General features: G+C 42.3%; 2 protein-coding genes across 3 annotated transcripts; one reads left to right on the top strand and one right to left on the bottom strand.

Moving 5' to 3' along the window:
- Positions 1-6: 6 nt before the first annotated feature.
- Positions 7-2,912, top strand: dpep2 (dipeptidase 2). Its single transcript, XM_031568614.2, has 6 exons — positions 7-107; positions 646-822; positions 942-1,026; positions 1,115-1,190; positions 1,345-1,480; positions 1,897-2,912. The coding sequence occupies exons 2-6, from the start codon at positions 661-663 to the stop codon at positions 2,098-2,100; spliced, it is 663 nt and encodes a 220-aa protein (XP_031424474.2). The 5' UTR covers positions 7-107; positions 646-660; the 3' UTR covers positions 2,101-2,912.
- A 172-nt stretch (positions 2,913-3,084) lies between these two features.
- slc12a4 (solute carrier family 12 member 4) lies at positions 3,085-21,783 on the bottom strand. Of its 2 annotated transcripts, none has more exons than XM_031569205.2 (24): positions 21,544-21,783; positions 12,736-12,833; positions 12,373-12,504; positions 11,368-11,514; positions 10,543-10,597; positions 10,268-10,398; positions 9,928-10,169; positions 9,345-9,562; positions 8,901-9,065; positions 8,629-8,727; positions 8,352-8,409; positions 8,008-8,182; positions 7,603-7,721; positions 7,265-7,363; positions 6,837-6,956; positions 6,624-6,728; positions 6,363-6,531; positions 6,037-6,232; positions 5,552-5,721; positions 5,181-5,312; positions 4,945-5,052; positions 4,585-4,772; positions 4,215-4,348; positions 3,085-4,088 (listed from the first exon to the last, which is right to left on the bottom strand). In XM_031569205.2, exons 1-24 carry the CDS (start codon positions 21,677-21,679, stop codon positions 3,997-3,999), a joined length of 3,288 nt encoding a protein of 1,095 aa, XP_031425065.1. In that variant the 5' UTR covers positions 21,680-21,783; the 3' UTR covers positions 3,085-3,996. The 2 variants fall into 2 exon arrangements, with proteins under 2 accessions (XP_031425065.1, XP_031425066.1); XM_031569206.2 differs by lacking the exon at positions 21,544-21,783 and adding an exon at positions 15,018-15,192.
- Positions 21,784-23,974: the final 2,191 nt, after the last annotated feature.

Here is a 23,974-nt window from a genome sequence, read left to right as displayed (position 1 = left end):
TCCCTCTCTCAATAACATATGCTGTTTTTCCTTTAAGGGCTGAATCGTCATCAAAACTTTATACAGCTTATAAAAAGGAGAATAGCGGTTTATCAGAATTTGGAAAGGTAGGAATTTTGAGGATAAAGCATCAATTAAACTGATAAATGATTATTCATAATGGATATATAGCTCATTAAAGGTAAATGTAAAATTTCTGTTTTCAAATCAAATAGTTTTGTAAATCTGCACAGTTTAAGTGTGTGGGCTGCCATGGTATGACCTGTACTACAAGAATAACAGGGATTAAGAAGAGAACATTATGTTCCAAACAACAGGTGAAATCCTTTAGGCCTTCACAAGCAACAAGATACAGGCCTTGACAGATTATCTCTACAATGCATCAGATTTCATCTGTTTGAGATGCAAAGCAGTATCCAAATAACATGAGCCTTAGATCCAATCTACACAGTGTCAAGGTTGAAGGTCTCTGTCTGGTAAATAATAGGAAGGAGATATGTGGCCCGTTTTGATCTCAGAATTAGGAACATTTAAACTAATATTTGCATCCCCACACACACACACACACACACACACACTGAGATGTTAATGTGTAATTCTGTGCAATGCCGATGAGTAAAGTGACAGTGCAGTCCATTTCTTTAGGCTGTGGTGGATGAGATGAACAGACTAGGAATGATGGTTGACCTCTCACACTCCTCCTGGGCCACTGCATGGGCAGTGCTGAACGTCTCCAAGGCTCCCGTCATCTTCAGCCACTCCTCGGCCTACACCTTGTGCAACCACGACCGCAACGTTCCAGACAATCTGCTACACGCGCTGGTCAGCCTCAACACACAACGCACTGACGCTGGCAAAAAATTCCCACAGTGTGTCATTACTTTCTCTGTCTCATACTTGTGGTTTGGAAGCTTGACATTCCTGTGTTGTTGTCTTTTAAGAAAAGGAATAAGGGGCTTATTATGGTCACTTTGTACAACGAGTTTGTAGGCTGTGGTCGCGAAGCAAACATCTCAGTTGTTGCTGGTGAGAAGTCATTCATGTCCACTATTGTACTATATGCTACCCCTCGAACAAGTTAAGAATACATTACTTTAACATTTGCTTCTTTCAGACCATTTTGACCATATTAAGAGTCAGGTTGGGGCTGAAACCATTGGGATCGGAGGGGACTTTGATGGAGCCTCTTAGTAAGTATGAACTTTCCCAGATCTGATACTTCCTCAATGTGGCAGACTGATTACTGTTTACCTTCCGGCTGTAGTGAGGGACTAGCATGCGTGCTGTCCAGTACCTCAGTTCCGTCAGAGCTTTTATGGTAATGCAGGAATCGCTGATTTGTAGCTTCCCAGAGGGCTTAGAGGATGTGTCCAAATATCCAGCCCTGATCCAGGAGCTTCTGCAGAGGAACTGGACAGAGGCAGAGTTGGCAGGAGTGCTCAGACTCAACTTCATCCGGGTGTTTGAGGACGTAGAGCGAGTGAGTGGGCTCATGAATACACCACGAGAAATCCCATTAAGTGTACTGAAGCAGCTTATAATGGTCTTTGATGCCTATCTGTCACTAGTACCACCTGATTGATCCAATATCGATTCATATCAAACACCAATCCATAAGCCTTATTATTTTTTTGATTATTTTGCCTAATTTACTTACTTAATTATTTCACATTCATATGTATTTATAAACAAGTTTTAATTTAATTTGGTGATGCTAGTTTCTTTCGTGGTGACGAATGCAATATTTGCATTTGCTCTCACATCACAATCAAATGTTTGTAAACATGTGCGTGTCCGCATAAGAAAATATGTCATATGATATCAGGATTTTTTTGTGACAAACAATTCAAAACAAGTTTGTGGTTGGGTCATTCTTCTATGGGTTCACTTTCTCAGGTCCGAGACGTGTTGGAAGGCACCTCTCCCAGCGAGGCAGAGATCCCATTAAAGGAGGTTGAAAACCCGTGCCGTCTGGTACTGAGGCCTCCCAAGCCAAACCAGAACTCCGTCAGGGCGTTCATGCTCAAGAACAAGAGCATTTTCCTGTCTGATGGAGCTGTCATGTGGATGACACTCCTGTTCTGTCTGCTACTTCAGTAGAGGTGTTATACTGATAGCTAGCAGGTCAGATGTAGCACTTATTTGCATATAGCCTCCGTCTGATGGACTTTGTTTACTCTAATCATTTCCAATTTGCAAGATATCTTATGTGGCTGTGTATAGCAGAACAGCGAGGATATAGACTGTATCAGGATCTGAGTAAAGTGACTGAAAAAAGTGTAGCCAAAAATAGAAAATATTAACAAGGAAACGGTTGTCATCCGAATACCAGACACCAACTTTGAAACTTACATCATTATTCATTCATATTTTACACTGAGTTTTTGACTTAACATCAACAATATAACAGTATAATACTGTGTTTAGTTTCTATACATTGTAAGATAGCAGTTTATGCACATATGCTATCTGGTTTTTTTCTATTCTGTTCTATCCATTTTGCTCGAATAAACAAACAAAACAAAAAAGGAAAAAAAACAAAGGCAATGTTGTTTCATCACATGCCCAAAATGTTTCAAATTAATCACAACATAAAATAATTAGCACAGGGCTTGTTATGGAAAATCTTTTAGTTATTTGTAATTTTGACAGGAAAGATAAAATCATTCACTGTAATGATGGATCACATCTTTTTTTGGTGCGCTAATCAAGCGGAATACTAACCAGAATGTACTCTTTGGAAAAGTCAGAATACAGAAAAGTTCTGTAAAAAAATCACCTGTTGTTTTGCATCTGTTTTTCTTATTACTGAATTGTTTTCATGTCCTGGGAGATTTCCATTTTATCATTCAAGTATTTGATATAATGCAAGATTATTTTACATTGTGAAATAAAATAAGTGCATTAGTCAGTGTATTGTATGAATTCATTTCTGTAATGTATCACATAATCGTTACTGCTGCAGTTTAGGCAAGCATAAAGCAAAAAGGTAGTGTTTTCTTTTTCTTTTTTGGTCTTTATTCAGTGTTTATTATTTATTTATCAGATTTCTGCTGAATAATGTTCTTGTTTCTACAAGCAAAATACTTTTATAAATAATATTATTTATTCTGATAATACTCTGGCGCTGGTCATATTGAGTACTGTGCATGAATTTACAAACTCTCTCATAGGATTATCAGTACACATTTACAACCTGAAAAGCTGCCATTCTGCAATACAAAGCAAATAGAATGTACAAAAGTCATAAATTACTTGCTCTTTAAAATGCTCCATTACAAATTTCCAATGTCCATCAGCAATGCAAACCCCACTTTAATGTACTATCTACAAACTAATACTTGATCCCAATGGGGGTGTTATAAAACAAAATAAATACGAAAATAAATTATCTTTCTCAACTTCTCAAATACAAACCAACGTTTGGCACTTTTGTTTGCAAAGGCAGTGTAAGATGCTCAACACTTGAAACCTAGAGGAATATTAGCTGACGTGAGCCTTTACATAAATGTAATGAAACCGAAAGAGAAATGTACTGTACATGTGTATGCTATAGGGCCACAGTCATATCAGAGAATTGCTAATTTGTTGTCAGAGATATGACTAAGAATCTTAGTCAGCAGCTTTTACTACCTTAGAGCTCCATGCACAGTGTTTGGTCCTTGTCAGTATAGAAATGACTCCCCAGTGAATGATTCAAATGACTGGTCAGTGGTGGGACATGAAAGTACATATAGTTCATGGCACTGCCATCTGCGTCAAAACAATGCTGCTGGACAATTTTGCATAGATACGCATCCTTGTTTAGGGAAATACATTCCGTCTCACCGCCACGCTCACTTTACACTTTTCTTTCTGTGTGGTATGCTACACAGAACCTTAGCCAAACCTAACCAGTCAACGTCTTTATTATTGTGTCTGACTGTTGGTGTGGACCTCTTAGGGTTCTGCTGTAAAATGTTGTGAAGGTAACCCTGGCTGCTTCTAGGGGTCGGGTCATGAGTAGATAGTGATGACCTCTCGACCGCCACCTCTCACCAACAGAACCCTTTCAAGACCCTCTGTCAGGACTTCCAGGAACTCCATGTCTGAGGAGCAGTTAAGGACACACACACACACACAGACATTCAGGCACTCAAAACAGGAAGTCTCTTATCATAGGAGCCATTTGGTGCCTGTCATGCATACAGTTCTCCACTGAGAATAAAGGATACAGTTTTCATCCCCGTCTGTGTTGCGGGGAGGACCTGGCATGTTGAGCAACACTAGCCTCGCATCATGGGATCTGTTGACGATGACCTCGTTGAGCTTAACAGCTGTGTGCATCCGACGCACATTAGACTGATCCCTGAAAGCAAACAAACTCATGTCAACACGAAAGCAACGGATCCACTTTCAGTATTAATTTCAGCTAGCGCCTGTATACAAGCAGCAACGTGTTAGCAGCTGACTTACAGACCGACCCACTCTCTGTTTGCACAACAGCAAAGACGAGAGCATGTGAGAGAGCATTAGAGCAACATGGTTAAAACAGACGCATCTGAAAACGGCAGTCTGGTTGAATTTATGGCTCACTGTACATACGGTTTGATACTGATGAGCTCTCTGAAGTTCTCTGGAGCGTTTGTCCTGTTCCTCTTCTCGGCCTCACACTTCTCCACGGTCCAGGTCATCTGAATCTTCTCAGACAAGGGCTCCGGCACGTCTTCTTCCTCGTCCGAGTACAGGCTGCCCATGCGGATTATGGAATGCCGGTCTTTCACCAACTGTGCCTGGGTGGATGTTTCACAGACATGCGGTTATTTTCCACCTGACTTACAACATTTACACAGTAACTGTGGCAAATTTTTTGCTACAGATGGGAACCCTCATACTCAGTTTCAAACTGAAAAGTTTAAACTTGAAAAGCCAATAATATAATTAGTGTGTCCATGACAGCCATACCTCTCTGTCTCTTTCTGTATTGGATAGCCTCATTTGCCTCAACATCTGAGACCTCTGCTCCATCATCAGAGTCCGCTCGTACGTGTACGCAGAAATGTCGCTGTCATGCTGGGGGCACAAGTGATTATCACAAGATAATTAATACTTGATTTCAATTCACATTATGGACTTTAATGAAAACATGACCGTTAGTAGGCTGGCCTCCAGTTGTTGAGCTGCATGGAATCAGAGCATACCATCTCCACCACCTCCACTTCAGCCTCTATCCTCAGCTGATAGAGGAAGGTGGCAAGGTCTTTCTTCATCTGAATGCTGTTGTCGTCCATCTGGGCCACCGTGAAAATGCGCATTTTACATTTCCGCCAAACCTTAAGAGTGAGTGAGAGTGAATGAAAGATGTTATTATTGGCTCAGTCAGTTTTTTTGTCTGTTTAGAGATTCCTCGATTGTCAAGGTCACTATGATAATTAAAAAAAAAAATTGTTTTATTGTAAGTATACAATTACAATAAATGGTTAATAATGGTACAAATCTTACATATTGTCACTTCCGTACACTCACATGCTTTACCATAAACAGTGATTGTAAGACGATGATGCCCTCTCACCTTGTGTTGTTTTAGGAGGAAGGGAAGTAACATGAGCATTCCACCGTCATGAACTATCCACCAGACATCAATATGGCCGTCAGTGAAGCGTTCGTGATTGCTGGGGTAGAAAGACACATTCTTTGGCACCATGAGAGCAAGGTGAGCCGCTGTTGTGCTTCTGACAGTATCTGCAATGACAGGAAGCCGAACTTTTCACATCGGCAGTCGACCAAACCACAAACGATGACATACGGAGCATCTCCTTTGCATCATGCACACACACACACACACACACACACACACACACACACACACACACACACACACAAATATGTTGATTAAAAAGACCCCTCAGGAATAGAAATGGCATGTTTTCTTTCATCATAGATTTTATTGTTGTTATTGTTATTGTTGTTTATTTCAGCTCTTTAGGTACTATAGCACATACATGTCATCTTCTTTGTTATCATCATCATCACTAATCATTTGTCCGCCCTACTCACTGATAAATGTCTTCCAGGCCCGTGGGTCTTCACTCTGTCTCCAGCCGTATGGCCAGCCCATCACCACGGTATTGTGCTTCATCCCACCCAGACCACATGACTGGATGAGGTGGGCAATGCCCTCTCGTACCTTTGAGGTCACCACCACCTGACAGAAACCTTTCACCTTCTCGATCTCCATCATGTTTTTGATTGCCTGGGGAAGAAAAACAAGTTGTGTGAAATTTACAATTTCAATTTGTAGTATATACTGTAGTGTGTACTGTATATCCTGTAGTATACTACTATGGTTCTGAGACCAGGAGTATGATTTCCAGTAGTTGTACCTGTTCAGATGCTTGGGTTTCACCATAGCTGTCGAGGAAGTTGCCCTGAATGACAGACCCTACGATAGTCAAACCCTTTCCTGCCTTCAGCTGAGAGGCAAAGGTGAGCAGTCTGGGATACTTCACATGCAGGTCCTCATCTAACTTCAAGAGCACCAGCAGCTGAGGCCTGAGGGATGAATATTACAAAATATCTTAAATTGGAAATATTTCTTATATTTATGTTCCAGTTGTGTTTATGAGAGTCCAGAGGGCACCAACCTCCAGTTTTTGGTATGAGGGGGTCCTGCCTCAAGACGTAGGAGGGCATAGCGAGCAGCACTCAAAGACAATCCTCTAATTCCATCCCCCCACTCCTTCTCAGCTCTAAGAGAGGAAGAGAGAGAGAGAGATTTAACGTTGTTTGTTATTGAACTCATTCCTTTAAACCACATTTCACATTTTGTTTAAACAAAGATTACAGGCTCAACTTACCCTTGGTACTCAATGTACTTGTATATCATTCCAGCAATCCCCATAGCCACAATGGCGTAGTACCAGGAAGAGATGAACATCAGAGCCACACACATGCTCATTCCCAGGAAAGAGAGAGCCCTAAAGCAAAACCATTCCAGGGTTAAAACGATACTGCATTACTCTTCAGATAATAGAGTTGTCTTGTATGGTGAATGTCTTAGCTGAATAGGTCATAATGTTTATCTGGAGCAAGTCTGACCTGTTTCTAAGAAATCGTTAATTGATAAACAGTCAGTAGGAATTTTATAAATGCCATTGTCAGTAACAGTTTTCCGTGGAATTGAAGACAAGATAAATCAGTAATGGTAGGCCACAAATTACCATAATACAAATAGGACACGCCTGTCAGAGGTAGTGTAACAACAGGGGCTATTTTTACAACTCACCAGTGGTAATATTTGAACCTGGGTCTCCAGTTTGGAGTTCGGAGTAGTGTTTGCACTGCACAGGCTAAGTTCACAAACAGGTAACACATCAGGAAGAACCTATTGGGTAAAGTCAAACATTTACGGTACATCCGTGCATCTGTATGGTTAAACTCAGTTTTATGTTGATTCTGGGTTCAGCATTCCAATATCTTGTCACACTGCAGCTCTGAATAGCGTGTGCTATCCAACAGTTTTCCATTCCAGGTAACTGCCTTAAGCAAAACTCTTACACAACTATGTCATGAAGTAATGAGCTTTAACTATTCACATGTGTATGAACTTGACTGTGTTCTCACATTGAGAGAATGGGTGCCACCATGTCCAACGAGGCGATGAGAATACCCAGTTCAGCGATGATGGCGGTCAACAGCAGTGCCCACGTTGGTTCCCCATTGGCCTTGCCGTGCCCAAAGACCTGAGAGGAAAAAAAAACGAAACCACAAAGCGTGTTGAGCGATCCCACTGAGTCAATACCAGGCCAAACTTTGCATGTGAAAATGCAAATATATATACATATCTTTACATAAACAACCACGCTTTTCTGATGTGGGAGTACAGCAATACAGGTTTTGTTCAAAATCCCGTCCCACGCAGAGTGTTTATTACTGACAAGCCAGGACCTTTCTATCATGGCAAGACTCAGTTAGACGCTAGATGAAGTTACACTTGCTGAGCATTACTGTAGCATGTTGGAACCCTACCCTGAGAAAAGGGATGATGTTGTCCTTTGCAATGGCCTGCAGCAGTCGTGGGGCCCCAGTCAGGGACTGCAGCCCTGCTCCCACAGTGGAGAAGAAGGACCCGACCACAATGACCCAGGGCGATGGCCAGGAGAGGGTTCCCACCACCAGGTTTTTACTGACAGCGTCCCCAAACCTGCAGGATACAGTTCAACTCTATCATGAACGTGTACAACCACACTAAGTAAAATAAATAAATATGTAGTATTACTATTACTATACTATTTAGTATTGTGCACATTGTTATTAATTGGAACTAATGATGTAGGTCACTGTGTTGACAGTATCACACACTGTTCCCTTACTTGTCTCTCAGGACTGCACCCTCTGTGCATGCCCCAAACAGGACCACTGAACTCATATATGTGGTAGCAACAGTTAAGGATAATGTTTTAAATAGATATTTCAACATCAGATTGACACATGAGACAAATTAACTTTGTTTATTAACTTTGTTTATCATGCTTCAGAAATAAAGAAATCCTGTACAGAATAAATCTGATGGAATTTACTAATCAGTATAATACCAAAGTGTACAGCTGTTATGTACAGCCAGAACTTTATGGACTCATTGAAGGATACAGACGAGGGAGGTGGTTATTATTGCCATAATGGTTCCCACTGGTATAGACCGCTGTGCATCTTTGAGATCTCCAGATCTGTTGGAGCCTGCCATGATACCTGGAGCAAGATAAATTATTCCCTAAATCACTCGTCAAAATAACGTTACCACTACAGTTCCACAATAATATCCAAATTATGTGTAAAAAGGACTTAACTTGACCTTAAACAGATGGATTACAAATATATGTGTGCAGACTGACAGGAATAGGTAATTATGAAAAGTTTTTTACCAGTGGATGATGGGAAGAATATACCCACTAGGAGGGTGAAGGAAGTGGCAATATCAGCAGACACGTACAGGCCAAAGTTCTCTATGGACCCAGGCACATCCACTGAGGCCAGATTGGTTTTCTCCAGGATCTGTCCCTTATCAAGGTAGTTACCCCACATGTTGTCTATTGCAAAGCGGAGCAAAAATACCAAACAGATATTGGAACAATTCCATTAGCACAGTTTATTCGATACTATATAGCAGAGGTAAAGAGCACGAGTCTATATCACGTTTTAAAAATCTAGGCTATATGGCATTGCACTAAATTACAGCACATTTCTCACTGAAAAAAAAAAAAAGAAATCTTAGATATTGCCTTTAACCACTACCCCAAACATACCACATTTAAGTTAATGCAATATATCCCAAATTGAGCATACTGACACTACAGTCTGATTCTTACCTCTAATGACCCCACTGGACAAGCCAGGGATCCCTTGGATTTCAGTGACATTGTTCTGGTTGAAGTACTCATCGTCACAGTGGAGGCTGGTGGCGTTTCCTGAGCCACAAAACCTCTTCCACAGTTGGCTTGGCACGGTGGTGTTGCCTTCCACAACAGTCTTCCCACATGTGTCAAAGAGGTCCCTCACCAGTGTCCGGTTTCCCAGCATACAAATCCTGCATATGAAGTGTTTCCACATAGAGTAAACAGAAGAAACAATGGCCGCTGTCTCAAACAGTGTATGTGATATACACAAGGTATATGCATCTCTACTGTATTTGCCTGAAAGAGCATACATGTGGTAGTCCTGCACTACTGAAACATTGACTTGGTGTGTTCTCCCTGCTGCCTGTACTTGTAATGGTTCAGATGACCTTAAATGAGATTTCCCCCTATTACAATAGAAGAAGTTGTCCAAACTATTCTTGTTGAGGGTGATGTGTGTCAACTGTTTAAAAAAGTCATAATGAACATAACTAACACCTAAATGTAGTGATAATTAACAGTTTATGTGATGTCTTGTATTCTCTGTCTTACTTACGAAAAGTCTGGTGGATGGAAGCTGGACATCACAGCTCCGGCATAGATTGAAACAATGGAGATCATGACGCACGCGAGAAAGAGGGAGGCAAGCTTGTTGACGTACTTAACCCCCACAAACACAACAAGAGCCATCATACTGAGGCATATAGTGCCATAGACACGCATGTTGTTCAACATGGCCCCATCTGCGCCATGAATATCGGTGGAGTGAAATATTTCAGACTGCGGAACCAGGTATTTCTATGGATGAGAAAAACACAATGAAAATACACATGAAACATGTAGGCAAACAAAAAAAGTAACGAACACCTGCAGTAAAAACAAGACTATTGACTCACCAGAAATATTTCAACTGCACCTAATATGTACATGGCCGCTGCAAATGTTGTCCCAAGGTAAAAGCACAGTCCGACTGCACCTCCAAACTCCGGGCCCAGGGAGCGAGAAATCATAAAATATGCCCCACCAGCTGCAAGAACACAAGAGTAACAGGTAGGCGAGATGGATGAAAGACAGCTCAAGCTACTCCAGACTCCATTCCGTAGTCAACGGAACTGATAGATTCTATCAAAATGGCTGAAACATCAAAGGGAGTTTTAAATATTAGGCCTACCTGGCACAACTCCATTCGTGGCAATTGCGCTCATAGATATGGCAGTAAGCATTGTCTGTAGGATGACAAAAACAAACATGAAAAACAAAATACAATATAGGCCTAGTAGGCATGGAATATACCGGTACACAACGTAAATCACACTGTTCCGTTTATAATTATAGAATGTAAATAAATATTATAATGACGTTTTGCCCCAGGCCTTTCAGCTACCCTATTGTCCAGGTTAGGGTTAGTTCAATCGCAATCCTTTAGCCTAGTATCTCTAAAAGGGTCAGGTGAATATTTGACGAAACACCTTATTTTTATCATTTGGTAAAATATAGTAGGTCTAAGTAACCTTTACTGGTTAAAATGGGATTGAGGTCTCATGTAGTGTAAGCAGGGAAGTTGTTTATTTCTCAGTGCTCTACTGCAGCTCATGTTATGACCGGCAAGAGCTTCCTAATGTTGTAATCTCTTAGCTAATTGCAACTTTGTTGAACGATTTCCTTTTGGTATCAAGTGTGTGGCCACACGCGACACGAAACAGCCAAACATAAGAATTCGTTATTTATACAGTAGGTCTGTAATTTCACTGATGCCCTGCCTGAGGCCTTTCCTCTAGAACGGCAGTTCCGCAGCCAGTTTGATTCCAAAATACTCAGTGAGTGAGTAGACAGTGAAACTCATGAACACGGGGTTTTATGTTTTTGGAGAAATCCTAGCACCACAAGGCATCTTACCATTACAGTTTTGAAACATGTTTCAGGACTTTTTAAACGAGGATGTGTCACCTAGTTGAAATTGGTTTGACCAAAAAGAAAAGAAAATGTGTAAACTTACACATGCACAGCACATGACAACTATGATGAAAGACTGTACGACTCCAGCCATGCCCACGATCCAGGTGAGACGGAGGAAGAGGATGACTCCAAAGATGTTTTGTAGACAGGGCAAGTAGACACCCATCAAAGTGCCCATATTTGGTGACTACAGAGAGGAATAAAACACAGCCATGTCACCATGCAAATGCACAGAGTCACTGTAGAGCATAAATATTAGAATAGTGTAATATGATTTAGTGTCAGAATTGGAAACATTGTAAAATTTTAGGGAAGATAGATGAGGGGCATATTCACACAGTGTAACCCAACTGTCTTCATTTACCAAGGAGATCTGCAAATGTTTTCATCTACACAGTGTTTTTTGTTTCAAATTATCATCGTAAATACAACGGAAAAGAACAGTGAGTTAGAAGCTTGGATCACAGATGGCTCCATGAGTGTAGGGCATCGATCAGAATCATTGATCAGTGGCATCTGGGTCATTCAGTAGAGCTGACCCCAATAAGTATCCAATAAGAGGTAGCATTGACATGGTCACTTGCAAATGTAGGACACGATCACTGATCATGTAAGAGAACCTGAAAAGTTAATTTATTGTAGAAGCACCCATCTCAATCACCATGCTTTGGTCCACCACTATTAGTCACCATCCTCATGTACACCAAGTATGCTTGCCTATTGAATCTTTTTTGAAAGAGCCCTCATTCTGTCATTCCTGTTAGTATTACAGATCCTTAATATTTGTTGCCTATTTGTTGATACAATATGTGTACTATTTACACATTAGTTACACCTTTGCCTTTCATAATATAATTCAGTATACTCTATTTTGAGTGTATTTATGGATACCACATGTGTGCTGTCAACTCTTTCTCTTTGCCTGATATTCACAGAAGTACAGTCTCAAATCTCAGCATGAGATTTTTACTATTTTGATGTTGTCTGTGAAACTGCATGAGGAGCAAGCTTCTGCTTGTGACTGTGTTTTGTCTGTGACCTTAACCTTTGGGATATTTCTTGTAGATGCGTCTGCGTTTTCAGCCTCCTCGTGCTCTTTGGCCCCCTGGGTGACGGGGGTGTAGTTGACCAGTCGGCTGAGGAGAGAGGACACCTTGGGCCTGATGTCCAGCTCCTCCTGCAGGGCGGAAAAGGTAATGTTTTTAGCAGTGCAGGTACAGACTGAACGAACAGTTAGGGCTATTCACAAGAGTCGTCACATCCACTACTTCCAGGCCATTGCTCTGCCAGTAAATGAATACTCCGTGATAAGGCCGTAGTGTTTGACACAAAGTGGTAAGAATTTACCAGAAATGGTTATTGCCTCAGGAAATACAGAGTAGAGTGGCCCCTGCGAAAAGGCGCTCACCTCAAACAAAGCCAGGTTCCTGTCATAGAAATCAGTCTTCTTCGATGGGGAATCATTGCTGTTGAGAAAGGGGCTGTCCTCTTTATGATTTCCATGACCTAAAAAAGAGCAGAGAAACAGATAGAGTCAGAGACAGTATTGATTTGGGTTGTCAGTGCTGCACAACATATTTTTGGTCAGGGTGCACCACACAGTCGGTGCAGTTTGCCCTTTTGGGGGCCTGGGATGCTTTTAGAGCCTAATAGGGACGTATTGTCCTCTCAGGCATAAGTTACATACTATGTTTGGAAACAGAGTGTCCACAACAGAGTTAGTCAACAGAGTGCTCTTTAAAACCGGATTACAATCATGGACAAAAGACCACAATTGAGAAAATGTACTTTATTTCTTCTGAACGCAGTGATTGCAACAGAAATGAAACCACCACCCAGTAAACACTTCGCTGTGTCTTGCCTTTTTTAAAAACCCACGAAAAAGGGTAAAACAAAAGCATCACTCATGGAAGTCCAAAGGGCAAACATTGCGATCCAGGAAGGATATTATAAACAAGCCATAAGTGAAAAGCTTAAGTGCAGTACGACTACCGTTCACAATGCCATCATGAATGGACAGAAAGTGTTCTGAAATAGGCAGATGTTAGGATAACACAATCGCAAACAATTATTTTCATCTCTGAAGCATTCACTGCATTCGGAAGAGAAAAGAAAATGTTCTCAAGGGTGGTCTTAAAGTTTTGTCCATGACTGTACAACCACCACCGTATATGATTATGGCCCTTAGATTAAATGTGTCACCCCAAGCTGTTTGCATTACTAGCATGCCATCTTGTGGTCTTCTGCTGGTCTGAAAACTGGGTGGTGTTTAAATGGTGAATTGTGTAATGGGCTTTTGTGAAGTTTCAACAGTCCTCTGCTATGCAGTATGTTTTTAGTAGCTTGGTCTGTTGACAACCCAGCCCTTGGATGAAACTCAGCTACCATTGATTTTTCCCCCCACTCCTTCCGATCTCAGCCTGAGGAGTACCTCTGAATACTGTTGTCTTTCCTTGTTTTGTTCACACAGAAACAACCAAGTTGTTGTCTGGAATTTATTTATTTATTTATTTTCTGTGTATTATTTCCTGTGCCCTTAAACTTGACGTAATGTTCATTATGAATAATGCACTGAAGCTGTCTCCTTATAGGAAGTGAGTTTGGTTATTGTAGCTGATTTCCCATCCATGTGAATGTCCCTATGTAGCATGGAAGAGACTAACTGTCATGTGGCCTTGGGTCCTCTCTGCTACCCTGAACCAATCAGAGTGAATCAATTTCTCTGTCTCTCCCTTTCTCTATGTACGATTGTTGTGCAAAGTGTGTGTGTGCGCATGTGTATATGTCTATGCGTTTGTGTCCGTGTACATCTTTCTCACTGAAAACACACACACTCACTGGAGATCTTCTCCCAGGTCACTGAGTCTGAGACCTGTAATTGTTTTCTTATTCTGGCATTCTTATTGACTGCTGAAGCATTAACATGAAACACCACGGACAAAGGCTTCTGCCCAAGAGCAAATATAAGCAAATGAACTGATCTCAGCCTGGGTCAGACCAACAATTAGTCTAGTGTTTTTGCAGGCTTGATTGCTCACATTCTTCCAAGCAAAATCGTAATTTCCTAAACACTTTCATCAATGTAGATGTTAGACAGTACTGTTGCCACAGTCACATTGATTACATTATACCTCTCATTTTGCATAGTAGCTGTATGTGTAGCATAGTATACTTTTAGATACATACACTGTAAGAGAGAATTTAAATATTACGTCAAGGTCAAGTGTATGGATCATTTAATACACTGATTTGAAAAATAAAAATAAAGTAAGCAATAGCAAGTATTAAGCAATAGTAAGTCTTAAGGCTTCACTCAGGAGCAGTAACAAACCTCAATGGTTTAAGCATGAAGTCCTTATTCACTGCTCCTCTTTCTCCCTATCACTTTAGTATGCTGCACAGTACAAACAAACAAATGCACACGCTACGTACGCTCCATGCTCTGACATCCTGAGTCGATTCAACCTTTGGTTCATCACTCCATCATGCCAGTTTCTAATGCTGAATCCTTCTCATGCTGAATCCTTCTCCAAAAATCATGCCATAGCAACTACCCTTAGCTTAGTGCATCTGCACAGTCTCCAATAATTCCTCCTGGTGAGAAAAACAGCCAGACAGGTGCGAAAGTGAAAGGTGAGTTACCCCACACTCACCCTTCTCCAGCTATGCGTCTGAAGGAGCTTCACTCACCTGTGCCTACCACTGCATTGCCATTGATGCTGGTGTGTTGGGTCTGCATGCTTCCTCTATGGACACTGGGAACACAGTGCTGTATGCTGTGAGCATGGCAGTCCCAGAGCAAGCAAGGCACAATCCAGGACACACTGTCACTCAGTCAGCTCTAACAGGGCAGGAGGGGGGATATACTGATCCTGCACACTAGGCACACAGCATGAGCCGGATACACACACAGAGAGCGGAGGCTGTGGTGTGTGAATAATCTCCATCATCCAATACAACATGCATTAAGATAAACTTCCACTCAGGGGGTTGAACACACGTACATGCTCACATGTTTGCTGCTGCAGTTACTGCTTACTCGGAGACAGCATGGCCCAGAGACCTAATTGTGATGTCATAATCAGTGCAACACTGTGATGATCTGTAGAGTGTACTGTTAATAACTGTTCCCAGATACACTTTTATTTATTACATGTGTTTGTTTGACAAGCAAAAACTAATAAGGGAGAGAACAAATCAAGCAACCACTTGAACTCTGTAATGTCAGAGAGGGTGGAGACAAGTCAAAACATGACCAAAACGTAGCTTCAGCAAAAATTATTTACAGGGCATGAGGTAAGGGAAATACTCCTTATTAATCGTTACTCTACTCTATTTCTCCTGAAATGCTATGGCAGCTTTGCCAGGTTAATGGAAGCAACACCTCTATGTGTAGGAGGATAGAACTCTTGATAAAAATGGCCGGTATTTGTGGCTCTCTTTCCTATGGCAAAAACATAGTGGAAAACATGGAAGTGTTGAAGTTATGCCATAATTTACGTCAACACACCGGATGGATAACAACTTGGTTGTGTATACTGCCCTCTAGTGTTTTATCAATGGTATTTTTCCTTATCGGAATTTGTGTTGTTCGCATCTTCCTTTGGTTTGTGTCTCCTTTGGCATACATCAACGTACTGTTGATATTAGTCTCAGGTCTTTCCACTTGAATGTCTTTAAATCAGAGAATGAAGGATTGTAGTGTATGACATTGACATTGTGGGACAGTAAGGGAAATGTCAGATTAGGTTTTGGTTTTACAGTCTCGTTTTAACTCTGCTGGCTTCTGTCTTATTAAAGAAATGCTGGCTGTTTCCCCTTGACCACATGCTGGACATCTCATTAAAGGAATTACAGGTTTCACGAAAATATCAAGCACACTCCAATGCCCTGCTGGGCTGTGCTTATGGCAAGCCTGAACAAGTCAACAGTGCCTCCAGAAGAATGCCTCACAGTTCAGGACACCAAGGAATGGCAACAAAGCAAGACTGGCAGTTTAAAAAAAAACTATAGCAGCAGTTGCTGTGTTGGGCTGTTTCTAACTCCTGAAAGTGCCAGTAGGTTGTGTGAAGTTTTCAGGTTTGCCGTTGTTACTCTGTATCTATCTGTATTCTAACCATATGTGACACCATGTGTTATTGGTTACCAGTGAATAACTACACTGTGAGGATTTAAATCTCCTTAAGTCTGAGTGTTCCCTTGATAGAATGTTCGCAGGGTACTTGAAGAGCCAGTCATTTATTGGCCTTTGGACAGGATGTGACATAAACATGTTTTTAGTCTAAATAGACTTGTGGTCTCTGCTGTTGTTAAGGAACAATGGTTGGAAGGAAAAACTGAGGAGTTGTAACATGGTAGAAATGGGGTTGACTTGTTGTGCAAGCATTGATACTTGATGTTAATGTAAGATCTTCTCCACAAACTGGCTGTGTGTGTGTGTGTGAGAGAGAGAGAGAGAGAGAGAGAGAGAGAGAGAGAGAAAGAGCAAGCTGTGTGTCTATTTCTGTGTGTGTGTGTCTATGAATGAGAGAGAGAGAGCAGTGTGTGTAGTTATGCGTTCCATTTTAACAGTGAATGCCCATGTTCATAACTCATAGCACAGGGGGAGGCCGGGCTGTGCTCTGCGAAATGTGTGCTCTAAATCCGATTAGCCCTCCAAAACAATTTACCACACCATTAGCTTCTTAGGTATGAAAGCTTATCGGTGAAAGTTCCCATTTAATGAACATTTAAGGACTTCATTAGACAAAAGTCACACGGCTTAGGCTGCTTTGCTTCATGTTGTGCCTTTGCAAAGTGTTGTGTTATGGTGGCATACCCGACCGTTTCATTCATGTCCCAGATCAAAGAGCTCTTTCGAGAGACACGTGACTTTTTGTGGGTCTGAGAGTATATATGTCTGTGTATTTCAAAGGTTGTGATCCAGAGCTGTCTTTAGATGCGAAGGATCCTTAATGTTTATATAAGGTCTGTCTTTGACTTGCATCATGTATAGATCCCAGGGGGTCGCCGCCATGTCATCAGTCTCCTCACACTCTCTGGCCTAACAGCTCCTCAGAAGGAAAAAAGCAGAAGCTCTCTGTGTCAGTCATCCAGCCCAGTTACAGGTGGGAAAGAGCACGTTTATCCATATACCAGAATATATATATGTTGCATTGTGTAGCATATTTGCCATTGTACCAACAACGCAAATCTAGGTATTTTAGAGGGGTACGGGTTGTTGTATTTGGCAGGGACATATATTGAGGAATATTTAACTACAGTTTGTGTATTGATGCTCCTTTAAGTTAGGCTCAACAGGACGATGATATTCATCTCACTCTGTCATGTTTCTGTTACCTTAGATGTGAAGAACTTCAAAAAGTAAAAACATTTGAGTTCTAGAACAGAGCACAAACAGATTAGCATGACTTGAATTAGGTAAATCAGGTAAATAGAAACTGAATATAATTACAAAAGCACATGCAAATGATTTGCCTAATCTGTAGTGATGCACACAGGAACTAGTGATGCATACAGGAACTAGTGCAGTGTTGTCTTCTTGTTGCACAAAACCACGTGTAGCACTTTCTTACAATTTGGAACTGCTTCTAATCACTGTCCTGATCTTTCTCAACTGTAATCACAGCCCGTGTATGAATGCAAATGATATGCCATTACATTCTGGTTGTTGTCCTAGAAGTCAGAGCATGTGAGAGCCTCATCTGCTCAGTATGACTTCCTTAACTGTACATTCATGTGAAGTGTGGGAGGTCTATTAATCTGATTACCATGGAGTTCGCTTTGTGATGATAATATTCCCTTTAAAAAGTAAGGGGCAGATTATTAAAAACCGTGCTGTTAACATTATCTCAACCTTTGTTTTTCAGCAAGAAAAATACAAAAACAATTCTGAGGCAGTCGCCTGCAATCGTTATTCATAATAGGGCTGTCATAAAAGTAGAAAGGAGAGCAACTGTAGTGGAATAAAGAGGAGGAATGCTAAGCGTCTGCATCTGGCCTTTGTGTTGGGGCTTTAATGTGTGCTAACGATGAGGAATGAATGGAGTGTAGGGGGGGGGGGGGGGTGATGATCTGCTGAGATGAGGAGAACTTGCTTTTACCACGTTCTTTTCTCAAGCCTGCTTTTCACAGGGGAGACAAGTTAATCCACAGAAAATCTGCCCCTGAGTTTCTTTGTATGTGTTGGCGTGGATGATGTACTCTTAAAATGAGTTAGTTCAGCTGAACATGTGCTGCCCGCTTGAGCTATGTGGTATTGAAAGAACACTTTTATCGTGGCTTCTTGGTCCTGTGCCAGTTCGCAATACCAGTCAAGGCAAGTTAGTTCGGCAGACTGGTTAGTCACCAATTGCAGCCTATTGCTGTCTTTCAGCACAGACTGATACACCATTTAAGGAGGCACACTGTAGTTGAAGCAGAAGGACGTGGAGAGCTCAGTTATTCTCTGTTGGACATGATTGCTGGCCCTTGGCTCAAAAATAGAACAGGGTTGTTTTCATATGTTTCAAATAAGTCCTCCCTCAGGATGGTTAACATATAACAGCTTCCCAACTGCTGTGGATGTGTGTGTTGTTAAGAGTTAGTGTTTTGAGTGCAGTGGCAGATCTGAAAACAGGAGTCCATTTGAGCTGTTTTGAAAAGTTATGACAAAATGGCATCAGTGACTCATTTTTGTTTAGTGTACATTTGATTGTTTTTTTATCTTAGACTAGAGGTCAGATACAGATGGAGTCTGTGTTGTCTCACATTGCATAGGAACATTAAGAAGACTAGAGCTATACTCTTATAACATACTTGATAACACTTTCATGCTTGTTGACACCACCACGGATGTAAACCACCGATGAGCAGTGAAGGCTAAACCATGTGTACCCTTATTGTTGTACAGTTTCCCCCACTGTTGTTACCTCATCTCCTGAGTATGTGTTAACAGCAGTAGCTCAGCTGTTGGTGGGACATCTGACCAGACCAGACACACCCCAGACTCAGTTGGCTTTTGGAGCCCTGTCTCTGTTGGATCCGGCTCCTTAACCTCTCTTTGTTTATCTTCCACCACCTAATGCTATCAAATGGGCTACCAAAAAGGACCAGGGATAGCCACACTGCTTGCCCATACAAGGCCACAGAGCAAAACACAACAGCACACAACATTCTGAGATTCACGCACGACAAGGGAATGTTAGTCTGTCGCGTCATTGTGATGTGCATAACATGGGCGACATGCTCATTCACAAACACACCCCTTCAGGCGTACAGAGACGTGGCCTTGTTGCCGTGACGTTAATGGAATTATGGGGTGGACCACTTCAGCTTCCACTCAGTTTTTCTCTCTCTTTTTCTCTCACACTCAGCTGGAGTGCTGGTCACAGGCACAATGGTCACAGTGTGCAGTCCAGTGCCGAAACGGAGCAGAGCTCACTAGCTGGAACAAAGTTAGCTCTGTGGCCGTCTTCACTCTGCTCTGCCTCCCCCATCTCCCCTCCCCTCCCTTCCCCTCCGGTGGCTCGGATCTGCAGGTCCACCCCTTCCAAATCACCCCCCCTCAGACTCAGCCTCCCTGGCGGGCCTCCCTCCTCACTCCCCAGCTACTCAGAGCAGAGGGGGCTCAAACCAGGTCACTGCTCCCTGTCTTGTCTCACTCTTTCTCTCACAGCTCCTTGTTCTGTTCCACTATTTCTCTCACAACTCCCTCTCTTGTCTCAATCTTTGTTTTTTTTTTCTCTCTTTCTCTCTCTCTCTCCAATTCTCACCCCCTTTCTATCTCTTTCAGCTGTTTTCAGACCCTTTAAATTAGGATAACAGACAGCGAAGTTTGAGATGAGCTCTGGTGTTGATGTCATTGCCAGACTGACTGCTGTTAAGACAATATATATGAGAGGAAGAGTGTGTGGGAGCATTTCGGGTCATATATTTCTTGAACTCCAGTATCCCCTCTTATGAGGACAAAGTAAAAGGGGATTTGCAGTAAGATGTATGAATCAAACGAGACAAGTAAAATTCAGAACACACTTTAAATGGGGGCATGAATCAACATTTTTCATCTATTCCTCTTTCAAATCTCCTCTCTGTGTTTCAGGCTACATTGACTTTGAATTTCTACACACAAAGCAAGATGGAAATGTTTATAAAAAAAGACTATTCTTCAACTCAGCAGTGACATCATGCTGCTGAGGTGTCTGTGTAGGTGGTAGTAACTCTCTTCATCTAGTTTTTGAACTGAAATGAACTACTGTGCACAGTATGTGGGGAGAGACAGAGTGGAAGGCCCAGACAATAATAAACGGAGGGCTGGGCAACTGTGTGGTTTCCACGGGTACCTCCTTTTTGGAAAGTGTGTCGTCATTTTCAAGTCAGAAGCAGACTCAAAACTCTGCTCCTCTCCTCGCATTTCATCTCGCCCAACGTCTCCCGACTCCTCCAACTGCTCTGCCTTTCTGTGCCTAGCTTGTTCTCACGCTTATTTCACTCACTAAATAAGCGCGAGTGAAAATATTGTCTGGGCCTTCCACCCTGTCTCTCACCACATACTGTGCACAGTAGTTCATTTCAGTTCAAAAACTAGATGAAGCCCTTTTTTCAATGGCTCCCAGGGGTAAATGGGACCGAGAGAAAGCTCACCACACCAGCTGCTCTCTGGGGAGGGGGGAAGAAAGGGAACCCTGGCCAAAGTGGCACATCTTTTGTGTTCTGGGGAACACTCGAGGCCTGTCTTATTACAGAGAAACCCAGCACCCCCCACCCTTCCCTCTTTCTCTCTCCCTCTCCCGCCCCACACCTCTCCCTGTTTATCCAATTGTTTTTCCTTTGTCACCGCAACGGAATACACAAGGCCCTGGAGTGGACTTGCGAGAAAGTTTCGTCTCGGTTGGTCTCAAATCCTCTGCTGAGCCCCCCAAAATCCCTAAAGTCTACACACGAATAGCTGATAGTCCTCTCAGAAGCCCAGGGAAAAAAAGTGAACTGTCAGAGAGGCCACAACTGCTGGTTGGAGAATTGCCATGGTTACCGTACCGCTGTAGGGTGGAACACACAGCTGAGAGGAGTAGGCTCTGAGTTTTTATTAGAGTTACAGATTGCTACTAGCATAAAAGAAAGTAAACCAAAAAACTACTCAAGATGTGTTTCTCTTTCCCGCTGTTTTTCTTTCCTTTTTCACACATACAAGAGTTGAAGAAAGAGTGGTGAGCAGAAGTTTGTCTCGTCATAAACTTACCATCAGAACTGACAGTGTCTCCATGTCCAGGGTAGCCCTGTCCCGTGTCCCTGTAATCCACCCAGTTAATCCCTTCTAGGCTGTCATATGTGGACGGAGCGTTGTCTTCCACGGGGACTACGGTAAAATGGGGCATGTTTTCATCCGTTACCAGCACTTTAAAGTCCCCTCACTCAAAACGCTGTCTCCGTCAGCCTGCTCAGCTCCCACTAATCTCAACGCATTCCAGTACACTTCGGTCACTTCCTCTGCTCTGAATTACCATACTCCCCTCCCACCGGCCAGCCTCCTGGGCTCGGGGTGAAAAGGGGGCTGCTTTGACACTGTCATGCCTCAGTGTTTTCCATGCGAGGACACCTCGGATAAATCACCATAAAGGAGGGGACAGAAACAAATGAGAGTGATGACCGCTTTTCTCTGAGCTCAGGTGATCATCATTTCATGGGGAGGACCAGTCACCCATAGAGCCATAGGATATTTTTTCATAGTTATTAATAATTAATCAAACACCACTTTCCCTTTCAAACCATCATTTAAAATGTTCTAACTGAGGGGAGGTTTCTGGTTGGTTGAAGCAGGCTTTTCGAAGCAGTGCAAATATGTTCAGGTGCAGACATAGGTGGGCAGGTTTAATGGACAGTTTTTCTTTTTATTTGTCTTTTTCTTTTTAACTGTGTTTAAACAAGTGCCTGGCTCAGAGGGATTACAGTGTGCTGCAGCTGGTGATGGAGCTGTCAAGTTCTGTCATGTTTGAAGCATTATGCAGATTAAATCAAACACCACAAGGAGGAGCCATCCCAAAGCAGCTTGGTCATGAAATAATACATCTGCAGACATGTTACGTTTTCTGTAGAAACTTGTTTCACTGAGGAGCACTGTCCGGTGATTTCTGGGAAACGGAGTGGCCAAGGACAAGCTAAAGTACACCACAGAAGTGCTTTTTCTTTGAAATGTTTGACTTTTTCACTTTAGCGCAAGACAGTCATATATCTTTCCCCTGGGGAAATGGAGGCTTACTCTCCATGAAACAGATGTGAAACCCTTGGAAGGTCCTGTAATTACTCTGAACGATTTGCTGTAAAGTCATTTCAGGTCATTTTGTGAGTGTGTGTGTGTGTGTGTGTGTGTGTGTGTGTGTGTGTGTGTGAGAGAGAGAGAGAGAGGGGGGGGGGGGGGGGGGTGGAGGGTGAGAGACTCTGATCTGGTGAGGGTTAAAGTCTACTCTAATATTTGTTCAGTGTGAAAGAAGTGGGATGAAGAACCAACTTAATTTCTTCCAGTTTCCATTAAGAGGTTTGTGCGCTCAATCGATATTCCATGTGATTCATTTCAGTACTGAGGCTAATGACGTCTCCAAGGACTGCCTAGGCTTCTCCGTCTCCCTCTCTGCCTTTTGAACGGGACTTGTTACTTTGTTTTCATGGCTACAGTATCTAGAGGCCCTCCTTGTCTATAAAAACACCCTCAGTGCAAAGTTGTTTACATGTACAGGAGTCAGTGCCAACACAGACTGTCTTCCTCATTCCCAGTCCCAACAGTTTGTCACATTGTATAATGTTTATGTTTTCTACTTCCCTGAGTCATTTAAAAAGTATAAGCGCCATGGTTCTAACAGCAAAATTAAAACACCCCAAAACTCTCCTGGGACTGTAACCAGACAGCATAGGAGGCTGTGAATATCATGACCTCAGGCAGTTTATAGTGCTCTCATTTCACAATAATTACCACACAGACGTCATTACAAGTCCAAGGAAATTTCCCACCCTGGTGCTGTGTGTGGTTAGTGCGGGTCAGTAAGCAGCTGGCCCTCTGCTCTGTTCAGCCCTTCTCCCACTCGCAGTTACTCAGTCACGGGGAAAAAGAGCAAGGAGGACGGGGGTCTGCTTCCTGGAAATGCTGGGAGGCCCCACAAGGGCAGCCTTTTGTACCAAAACACACGGACAGGAAACTTCCAGACAAGCTGGCAAACACATTTCTAACTGCTCTCGGCATCACCCACCTTTGTGTGTGGGTGGGTTGGCATTTCCTTTAAGTGTTAGCTATTCTTGTACATTTTAATGCTTTTTGTTCAGGTTGTGTTTTATGTTGAGGCTCATCGACTATCTGTAATTTACTGTGTACTGTATACTTACATATAGTCAGGTATTTGTACATTACTTTGACCAGAGTATTCAGAGCTCAGACCTTTTGTCAGGCAAAGATCTGTTTGTCGGTTCTTTTTGTTCTTAAGTGACCGTGGTTTCATGGATTCGAATAACTGGCTTAGTCGGACTGAAATCGAATAATCCGTTTCATGTAAACACCTTTGTCCGACTATGTGCGGTCCGACTACGATCCGACTAACACCCTTGGATAACTCGATCCGATCCAGTTGATAGTTCGACTATTGCGGCATGTAACGGTGAATTGGATAAGGAACTGGACTTTGTGT

This window comes from Clupea harengus, chromosome 6 (assembly GCF_900700415.2).
Source record: "Clupea harengus chromosome 6, Ch_v2.0.2, whole genome shotgun sequence".
Taxonomy (NCBI): Eukaryota; Metazoa; Chordata; class Actinopteri; order Clupeiformes; family Clupeidae; genus Clupea; species Clupea harengus.
This window is presented reverse-complemented; position numbering and strand designations above follow the sequence as displayed.